This window comes from Lactuca saligna, chromosome 5 (genome assembly GCF_052625555.1).
Source record: "Lactuca saligna cultivar CGN05327 chromosome 5, ASM5262555v1, whole genome shotgun sequence".
Lineage (NCBI taxonomy): Eukaryota > Viridiplantae > Streptophyta > Magnoliopsida > Asterales > Asteraceae > Lactuca > Lactuca saligna.
The window spans coordinates 169,336,341-169,346,369 of record NC_136421.1 but is presented as its reverse complement, the minus strand read 5'-3'; the positions used below and the strand labels follow the sequence as shown (position 1 = coordinate 169,346,369).

Here is a 10,029-nt window from a genome sequence, read left to right as displayed (position 1 = left end):
ATATATTTTTTTATTCTACCCCTTGACTTTGATTTTGATACTGCATCACAACCGAAGATGTACAACCGAGTTGCACATAAACTTCACATAACCCATAGTTGAGTAATGCAACTATGGGAACAATATGCATAGAAACATGTTTTTCTTGTGTTTAAAGGGGTGTTTAGCTAAATTTATTAATGATTTATTTTCGAACTTATTTTTTATAAGCTCATTCTAGTTTATTTTTCATGAGCTTGGTTTATTTTCTTAATGTAAATCATAATAAGCTCTTAAGTTGTAAAATAAATCAAAACAATCGGCTGACAAAAAATAAGCAGCCCTTAATAAATTCAGCCAAACACCCCTAAATTCCAAGTTCAAGTAATTACTTTCATAGTCATACAAACTTACAAAGGAGAACAAATAGGAAATAGACTCCATGATCTTAAGACTATTAACGCAGTTCACTTAACTAACCGAAACAAATTACTTAATTTAATGCAGTAAAACAAAAGAGACACGTTATGTTGCTGCTTACTTTAACAAATTTTATCGAATATATATTAATCGATTAAAATATTAATAATGTAAATGAGCAGGATAGTCATTTGATTTAAGTTAATAAAAAACACAAACTATCTGCCATCATCATTTTATTTTTTTATTTGTTTTAATTTCTGCTTTTAGATAATTCATATTCTTAAATTTGAAGGGATATACGAAAGTAACGAAACAGTGCTGATGTATGGGTAAGCACAGCTTCGTCAGTTGTAATTTAGAACACTTTGATCTCGAAAAGAGAAAAGAAATGACCTGATTTAAGAATTAAGATACGATATACGGAAAGTTGAAAAGGGAATTATGCTCGAATCTCGAATGGTGGCTGCAAAATCCATGAAAGCGTTGGCTTGCGTGCTTCCAAACTCTCTTTCGCAGCGACAATGACGGCTTTTCGATCTCAATCACTGCCATAAATCATGCAATTCTCAATTCTGTCTTTTCACAGAGTTAATGTTGATGGATTCATGAGAAATTCAATTTCGTAGTGAGGAGGAGATAAATCGATGGATATATCGAGTGTTGCTGTCAGTTCGTATGGGATTCTCCCAGCCAAAATATCAGATTGCTTCACTGTTTCAATTGGAAAGAGGAAGAACAGTAACAACAACAAGTTTTTATTTGGGTTCTCAAATCGGTCTTCACTCAATCTCAAAATTCAAGCAATTCATCTGGACGAGGTAACAATCATCTCATATGTTGTTCTTTTCCCTTCCAAAAAATGTATTTCCCCGAATTTTTTAACACATTGGGTGATCAAATGCTTCATCCTTCAAGCTTGAAATGGATCTGGTTTATCATGCTTGCTCTCTATAATGGTTGTTTCCATGAAGTAGCAAAGAAGCCTTCAAAAAGTTTTCATGTTCAAATTTTCAGTTATTGAATTTTATTGTAACATGACACCAAGTAGACCGACTATAACATGATCTTAATCAGGGGCTAGTGGTTTAAGGCTTTGGGACTTCAAAATAGTTTCCTTACTAATGATAGCTTGACATAATCATCACAAATCTGTAATCTACGTATAATTGTGGCTAATCCTCCATTATGCAACAAGTAGCAACATAATGTCAATTATTTGTGGAGTATTAAAGTATATCATCCTACTTTCATTTCTTTCCATTACAACATTGTACTTCTAAAAACTACCTAATTACAGCATTGTATTCAATCTTTTTTTCAACATTATACTTCAAAGAATCTACCCAATTATAGCATTGAAAATTGCTTTGTATTTGGATGCCATTGTTATAATCAGGTAGATTTTTCTAAGTACAAGAACTGAAAGTAGGATACTATAATAAACAAATCAATAAAAGATCATTGCCATTCTTGCATTTATCCCATCTCCTACTCTAAACCATGAACATTCACATATTCTTTCTTACTTGACAATATTTCTGTTATTTATTAAAAGCTCTCATGATTGTTATACACATATGAAAGGTGGCTGCTGACAATCCAAATTCTTTAACTAATACAAGACTAAAAGACATTGATTGGCCATCTCCAAGTGACAAAATCCCATTCTGGAAAAGGGAATTCCAGACATGGGATTCCAATTCCAAAGTTCCTGTCAACACAGAGAAAGACTCTGATCTTTTGCATGTTATTCATGTAACTGCTGAAATGGCACCAATAGCAAAAGTTGGTGGACTTGGTGATGTAGTAACTGGGCTATCTCGTGCATGTTTGTCACGTGGACATAAAGTTGACATTATGCTTCCTTTCTATGAGTGCATTCAGAAACAGAATATCCAAGAATTGTCACTAATCTCTACTTACAATTCATATCATGATGGAAACTGGATTGAAACCAATGCATACTCTGGAATGGTATCTGGCATTCCAGTTATACTTTTGGAACCAATGAACCAATTCTTTAAAGGGGAAGATGTATATGGAGGCTCTTACAATGAATTGGAGGCTTTTTTGTTTTTCAGTCGAGCTTGCCTTGAATGGATGCAGGTTTGTACCTTACTCTTCATCAACTTATTTATATAATTGTGCTTAAGAAGATAATTTGTTAAACCTTTTTTTTTTATTATTTCCATGTTTTCCATCATCAAACTATCTTCTATGATTCTTTTTTAAGAATCCATTGACCAAAATGCAGGTAACTGGAACACAACCTGATGTCATACATGTCCATGAATGGCAGACAGGTGTACTTCCACTCCTCTATTGGGACATTTATCATCATCTTTCACTTCAGGCATGATCTTAGTTTAAGGATATTTCTTTCTTTAAGATCTTTAAAAGTATTCATTAACTCATAATATTGAAATTTTTTGTACTTTATAGAAACCAAGAATAGTATTGACAATCCATAACATGGAACATTATGGGGAGTGCAGGTATTCTTGTAAATTGTAATTTCTCATCTTTTTGGTATTTTGTAATTTGTAGACAAGTAATCTGTTTTTTTTTTTTTGTGTAATTTACTTGTGTATACTTATGATATGATTTTTCAGACAAGATCAGCTCCAAAAGTGTGGTCTTGATGGATCTTTATATGCAACTATTGACAAAGTAAGTCATAATATTAATATTTTGTGTTGTGTAATTGTTATAGGTACTTAAACAAATCAATAAAATCACATTGTTCATTCTTGTATTGATCCCTTGTTTTAACTATATAATTATTGGAGAAAAAATGAATCTTTTTCTTTTCTTTTGTGTGAAATTTTCAATTTAACAGGCGATTGATGATAGAACCATTGGCCATAATCCTGAGAGGCTAAGTTTATTGAAAGGTGGCATTGTATACAGCAATTCAGTAGTGTAAGTTATCTGAAATCTTACACATTCCATTAAATTTCATTAAAACAATAAATAACATTGTGTTTGTTTTAACTTTTCTCTTTCAATTTACTTCTTATTCTTCATTTATGCCCTTGAAAAATAGAATAAATTATTTAAAAAAAAAAAGTGATTCTTGTTTCTTTTTCCAGTACAGTTTCTCCAACTTACCTTAAAGAAACACTGTGTTCTGGATGGCTTTCAAGTGCTTTGATGACAAATCATTACAAGTAAACTCAATTTTATTGTTTTCTTATTATAGCAGTGAAAATTGTTTTGTAATTGGATGAGATTTCTATAATTGGGAAGTTTTTTCAATTTTCTAATAAACAAATGAATGAAAGTACATTGCTATTTAATCTTGAGTTGTAGGTACTATGGTATTCTTAATGGGATTGATACTGATATGTGGAATCCTGCTTCTGATGTTTTCTTACCTACCAACTATCATGGTAACATTCAACATTATTTTTGTGTTTTCTTCAACAAATCTAATGAAAACTTCATTTACCAAATTTTATTTTTTTGACACTATTTTTCAGCTCAAAACACTGGTGGAAAGAAAGTATGCAAGAAATATCTCCAAAGGGGATTTGGTTTGATTCTAGAAGGGTGTGAAAGAGTGCCTTTAGTTGTTTGCATTTCTCGTTTAGTTGCTCAAAAAGGTCTTCATCTAATTAGACATGCCATCAATCATATTCAAGAAATTGTAAGTTGCTTGAAATGTTATTTTTATATATAACATCCATATTCAGCATTTAATGAAAGAAACATTCAGATTAGGGTTTCTAATTTCTTCTTTTTTACAGGGTGGACAAATGATTGTTCTTGGAAAAGCTCCAGATAGTAGGGTTCAAAGAGAATTTGAAGCTCTAGCTGATTTGGTAATTTTGTATTATATCTGATAATGAGGGTATTTTGGTCTTTTAGTAAAAAAAAAAAAAAAAAAAGGAAGAATGGAATTAAATTCCTTCCACCCTCCCCTAGAAAAGTAGAAATCCATCAACACCTATTAAAAGAGGAATACTTGTATATATATATATATATATATATATATATATATATATATATATATATATATATATATATATATATATATATATATATATATATATATATTTTTCTGCTTTTTAATAAATTCCTACAAACTAAACATCACTTATTGATTATTTCTCTTTTGTAGCATAACAAAGGTTCAACAATTCGCATACTCTTAATGTACAGGTGAATATCTCATCCATAAATTTCTAGATACATAAAATCGATTTACTCACTAATTTAATCATTGTACTTTTATTTTATCGTTTAAACAAATCATTTTTCCTAAACTACATAAAAGTACAACGTACATTTTATTTATCGTTTTAGCCATTTAACTATTACAATGATAATAATCATATAAAAAAATCAATAGTATATATTTTATGATAAAATGTGTGTGTGTGTGTGTGGCAATTGCAGTGAGGAGTTGTCACACATGCTGTATGCAGGTGGTGACATGGTGTTGGTTCCTTCAATATATGAGCCATGTGGCCTAGCTCAGATGATTGGAATGCGTTATGGATCAGTATATATTTTCTCTCCAAAATATCCTATTTATTTATTTATTTTTATATAATCACTTTTATTTTATTTTTTTAATATTCAGGTACCGATAGTAAGAAAAACTGGTGGTCTTGCTGACACTGTTTTTGATATGGATGATGAGTCGCATCCCGAGGTGGCCAACGGGTAATCATTTTGATTATTAAACTTTAATTATTTTACAAAAAAAGGGAAAATTGTGATAAATAGTCATTTATTGTTATTATCAGTAAAGAATTGTAATTACATTGCTACTATACGCAGTCATTGCTACTATTCTCTTTTTAATATTTTTTTTTTTTTTTTTCATTTTTAAGGTTTGTCTTTGAAGGAATTGATGAAGGCTCCCTAAGTTGTGCTCTTGATCGAGCATTTTCGTATTACCTAGAAAGTAAGGCCATGTTACTTTTTGTTTGGATAAATAATGTTGAAAAAACATTTGAGAAAATCACGTAAAACTTGGGTTAAATGGAAAAAAAGTTGGTGTTCAGTTCTATTAAATCGTTATTTATATTTATATAGAAAAAAGAAACGCTTATACTGTTATACATACGGGATTGATGCAGAAACGATTGAGTGGGAGAATATCGTTCAAAGAGTTATGCAAATCGATAACAGCTGGAACAAAACAGCTGGCAAGTACATTGATGTATACAACTCCATAAGAGTGAGATAGTGAAATGTCAAAATTGCCCCTCGTTGTCGTTCTCAGTTCTTTTCCTTTGATATGTACATGGCTTCTTTGCCATGTTCGATTATAGTGTACAAATTTACTATATTTAAAGTTCTTAATATGATTTTAAATCTTATTGTTTGAGTACCTAAACTTATTTAGGTACCTTTGGTTTCTCATTCATGCAAAAGACGAGAATGCCCCTCATTCTCAAAATAACCTTAACTATCAATCATGCAAACGACGTAAATACCCTCATTGTCATCATTAAAATAAAGCAACACACAAAAAGTGCCAAAAGTTGGCTTTGCTAGCATAATATATTTTCATTAATTCTTTTACTTTAGAAATTGTACACTTTTGAGGAGCAACTCAATAACCACCACCACCACCACCACCCTCCAGCAAATAAACCAAAAAACTTAAAACTACATATCCTTCTCTCTCACCACCACCACCTACCCTTTTAGAAACAAGAAGGGGTGACAAATTACAAGGTTGCCCAAAAGTCAAACAGAGTCAAACTCCCATACCCCACTCCCTCTCAGAAACACCGAAAAATTACCATATTTTACTAAAACAATTTACGGGTCAGAGTAGTTTCAACTTTTACCACTTCCGGGAGTATAAAAGAACCGATTTACTATTTTTTTTTTTTTTACTGTATTTCCGTCTTCTCATCCACATGGAGGGAGTCTGCAACTTTATCAGCAAGTTGAGTTATTGAAGTATCATTGACATTGAGGGTGTTTTTGGTAAATTCACGATCTTTTGACCTCTTTTCCTGCAAATCCTTCTCTCGTTCATCATAGAAACCAAAATCATCCAAGATCGATGTCTCTGCATCATGATCTTTAAAGATCTTCAACATTGCAATCCCCACTTCTAGTTTCACCTACACATAGTAGTAGACCAAATTAGACCAATCAAAAAAATACAAAACACATTAAACATACATCCACAAAAGGGTATTTACGTCCTTTCCCACCTCTTGTGAATCTCTGCTATGAGTAACAGGTTTGTTGTCATTATTTTCAAGAAGAATATGTCGGAATCGGCTATTTGGAACATCTTTGATGATATGCCATTTCACACGGAATTGGCCACTCCACCTGTCCTGCTGCCAATACTCTGCATCATTCACAAAATCTACGGGTCCCACCATTTCTGCCACTCCACAAAACTGTCCACTTGCATTTACCTACAAATTTTTTCATCACAATAATTCAAAAAATCATTCCTAATATCAAGGAATGGAATGGAATGGAATGGAATTCATGATTCCAGGGTTGAAATGAAAACTCACAGAAAAGAAGAGGAAGACTGGACAATCGGCTTCAGATTCCTTTGCTTCTTGATAAGCAGCATCAAGTTTTCTGTTTCCCAAAGGGGTACTTGCCCAAACACTATACTTGATACTTTTATGGACATTGTCTTCACTAAAAGACTTTATTACAAAGAATTTAGCATTCTCATAACTCGTGACAAAATCCGGTTGATTGTAAAGGTCGATTTTACCCTCGGGAGATAATATCTGCTCTCCTTTTGCCTTTGACGCCCTCGGTCCCCTGTTTCGATCACTGGTAGTACCATGTGGTTCATTAATCATGCTAATTCCATCTTTGTCCCTATGTTTCCCGCCTTTTTCAGGGATGAATCGGTTCAGGCGACTTGCTTCCCCTTGAAAAATGGAATTGTTTCCATAGTTTTGCCCTCGTAAAGATCCACTTTGTGGGAAGCGTCTTGTGGAGGATCCGGATCCGGATACTGACCCGTATCCGTATCCATATCCATACTGCTGTTGCGGAATCTGGAAATTAAGTAAATAAAAATTTTCATTACTTTGTAATGAAATACATATACTAATGAAGTAAAGGGTAAAAAGAATTAAAGAAGAAACAAACCTGACTAAAAATGTGTTCATAAGACCCAAGAATACCAAGTGGAGCAGGGTATAAACCCCCAGATGTGATTGGAGACACAAAGCTACTAGTATCTGAAGACATTGATTCATTAGACCCAATGTCTCCTGGATATTTATAATATCCAAAATTGTTATTTCCAGAAGGGTTTCCATTCACATTCACATTCCCACCACCAAAAGAACCATATTGTAAATAATAACCTGATCCTGGACTTGGAGCCATAAAAACATTGTCTCCAAGACCCTCTTGCATTTGCATCCCACTGTTTGGTGATGGTGAAAGATCGGTTTGAGGTAAGTTAGGAGAAACAGGCTGTGAGTAGTAAGAAGGAGAGATTGGAACTTGATGAGGTGAAAACAGCTGTCCATCTATCATTATTGGAGACATGGGACTAGCAACAGGAGAAAACTGGCTGTAATCGAATCCATATGCAGGGTGAAATAATAGTGATGCATTGTCATTGTAAATTGTCTGCATTAACTCAACAAAATAAGAAACTATATTCATGCATGAATGTGAGGCCTCAAGTTCAAGCCCAGTCATCACCTTCATTGCTCTTCGGACATTGTGATTCACCTCTCACATGTTGGTTGTGTGACCTGTTGGTGAGGGTGCCAAGGTGGCATAGACCCTTAATAGGTAACAGGGGTATACGCCTAATAGGCAAAAAGGGTTATATGCCACCATGGCGCCCTCACCAATGGGCCCCACAACCAACATGTGACAGGTGAATCACAATGTCCGAAGAGCAATGAAGATGATGACTAGGCTTGAAGTTGAGACCTCGCTTATTGATGAAAAGAAAAGAGTATTTGATTTCTCACCGGAGGCACAATCTGCAAGTTATTAGTATGAACATAATTAGAATAGTCTCCCCAGTTAGCTGAGCCATCATCATAACCTGAAAAGTCGAAATTGGGATGAAAATGTTGTGAGAGGATTGATGAAACAAGAAAAAGAAAGGGATATTAATATTACCATAGTTAAAGCAGACTAACCTCCATAAAAGTAGGTTTGCTCAGGAGGAGCAAAAATATTGGATGGATTTACAGGGGTTGGAGCTCCACTTGCATTCAATGGTTCTGATTGGTTGGATATATTTCTCATGGACCCTGTGAGGGCTGCATCTGGAGAAGGATTTGGAGAAACAATCCTTTCATCTTTGGGAGAAAGTGGCTGATTATACAAATAAAGAACTAATGAAAAACGTATATGAAAGGGGGAATTAAGATAAATAGAATTGAATAGCCAACAAGTACCTTATCCATGTAGTTATCAGGCACAAGCCCATCACCTGAAAAAAGTTTCATAATTGTAGAGGAATTAGTCATGCCTTTTGAAATCGGGGTAAAACAAGACTCGGTATGAGGGTACCAAAGTCAATATCACAATGCAGTGATCCAATGGTCGATGAAATATGGAAATACATTTTGAGATACTGCATGCAATAGCTTCGAAGATTGGCTAAATCGCTAATTGATTCAAAATCGAAGTGTATCCATAAATTTGAAGAGGATATGAAGCTTAACCAATGAAAAAGGGCCACATTACAATGAACCTTGTTTTTTAGGTCTAGAATAAACTAGGCGTAAGATCCGATCCCAAAACAAAGATCTATTCGGACTCAAACTTCTACTGAACTCCAAATTTCACCGGATCAATCAACATCAAATCGTAAAAACAAATCCCTAATTCATGGTTAAAACATATGAAATCAATGAGTAGAAACCCTAGATTCCCAAATCCTATAGAACGAACAAAAAAAAAAAGAGAGAAGTTCGCATACACAAAGTAAAATTCACGATCCTAAATAATCTATATTGCGAAAGTCATCAATAACGCAAACAACATAACAACAATGTTGCAGATTATAGCGAAATCGACAGTTTTTCCCCAAATTAACACAGACGAATTTCGCATCGCATTATTACTAGATGAATACGAAGAATTTCGTAAATAAGCAAAGAATACATCTCACCATGTAAGGGCAAAGCTGAGATTGAAGCAGGAGAGACTCGATCTTTTCCCTGTTGACCTTTTTCTTCCATGATTTTTTGGGAACTCCTCAAATCAAATCAATAATATTAAAAATTCTTGAAAAAACCAATGAAAACAAAATCGGAAAAATCAAAGATTGAATAATCAAATTCGAATTCCTCATATCATCATCACTAGAGATTAAAATTATTAAGGAATATCGAAGAAATTAAAAATTGAAAGGGTTTTAGGTCGTATATATAGATACAACTTTATATATAACACACACATGTACACGTACTTGTGCGTGTGTGCATCTGGAGTAGCATTACGAAACTTCTTTCCCTTTTCCTTTTATATGTTATTTTATTTGTCTTTTGTCTTGTTTATCATGGAGTATTTAATTGTTTTAAAAGACTTTTTTTTTTCAATATCCGATTATTATTTTGTTTTTAAAAAATTTATAAAAATAACTATGTATTTTAAGTTTTTTTCTAAAAATAAACAAAAATTTTAAAAATATCAATG

General features: G+C 33.2%; 2 protein-coding genes across 2 annotated transcripts; one reads left to right on the top strand and one right to left on the bottom strand.

The window, feature by feature from the left end:
• Positions 1-696: 696 nt before the first annotated feature.
• Positions 697-5,746, top strand: LOC144997271 (uncharacterized). The gene is made up of 15 exons (XM_078957136.1): positions 697-1,220; positions 1,987-2,508; positions 2,657-2,755; positions 2,845-2,897; positions 3,015-3,072; positions 3,242-3,324; positions 3,495-3,572; positions 3,715-3,794; positions 3,885-4,051; positions 4,152-4,226; positions 4,526-4,566; positions 4,804-4,909; positions 4,991-5,073; positions 5,244-5,317; positions 5,493-5,746. Exons 1-15 carry the CDS (start codon positions 1,047-1,049, stop codon positions 5,600-5,602), a joined length of 1,803 nt encoding a protein of 600 aa, XP_078813262.1. The 5' UTR covers positions 697-1,046; the 3' UTR covers positions 5,603-5,746.
• Positions 5,747-5,891: 145 nt separating this feature from the next.
• LOC144997270 (YTH domain-containing protein ECT4-like) lies at positions 5,892-9,818 on the bottom strand. Its single transcript, XM_078957135.1, has 8 exons — positions 9,503-9,818; positions 8,784-8,818; positions 8,523-8,700; positions 8,349-8,425; positions 7,504-7,995; positions 6,906-7,409; positions 6,588-6,800; positions 5,892-6,494 (listed from the first exon to the last, which is right to left on the bottom strand). The coding sequence occupies exons 1-8, from the start codon at positions 9,570-9,572 to the stop codon at positions 6,258-6,260; spliced, it is 1,806 nt and encodes a 601-aa protein (XP_078813261.1). The 5' UTR covers positions 9,573-9,818; the 3' UTR covers positions 5,892-6,257.
• Between the last annotated feature and the right edge of the window lie 211 nt (positions 9,819-10,029).

Bases quoted from the DNA above. Each gene is read 5' to 3' on its own strand.
- LOC144997271 (XM_078957136.1), top strand. From the start codon at position 1,047: ATGGATATATCGAGTGTTGCTGTCAGTTCGTATGGGATTCTCCCAGCC. The intron at 4,052-4,151 runs GTAAGTTGCTTG...TCTTTTTTACAG, and splicing joins TCAATCATATTCAAGAAATT to GGTGGACAAATGATTGTTCT. The intron at 4,567-4,803 runs GTGAATATCTCA...TGGCAATTGCAG, and splicing joins CGCATACTCTTAATGTACAG to TGAGGAGTTGTCACACATGC.
- LOC144997270 (XM_078957135.1), bottom strand. From the start codon at position 9,572: ATGGAAGAAAAAGGTCAACAGGGAAAAGATCGAGTCTCTCCTGCTTCA. The intron at 6,801-6,905 runs GTGAGTTTTCAT...AAAAATTTGTAG, and splicing joins CAGTCTTCCTCTTCTTTTCT to GTAAATGCAAGTGGACAGTT. The intron at 6,495-6,587 runs GTGGGAAAGGAC...TACTATGTGTAG, and splicing joins ATAGCAGAGATTCACAAGAG to GTGAAACTAGAAGTGGGGAT.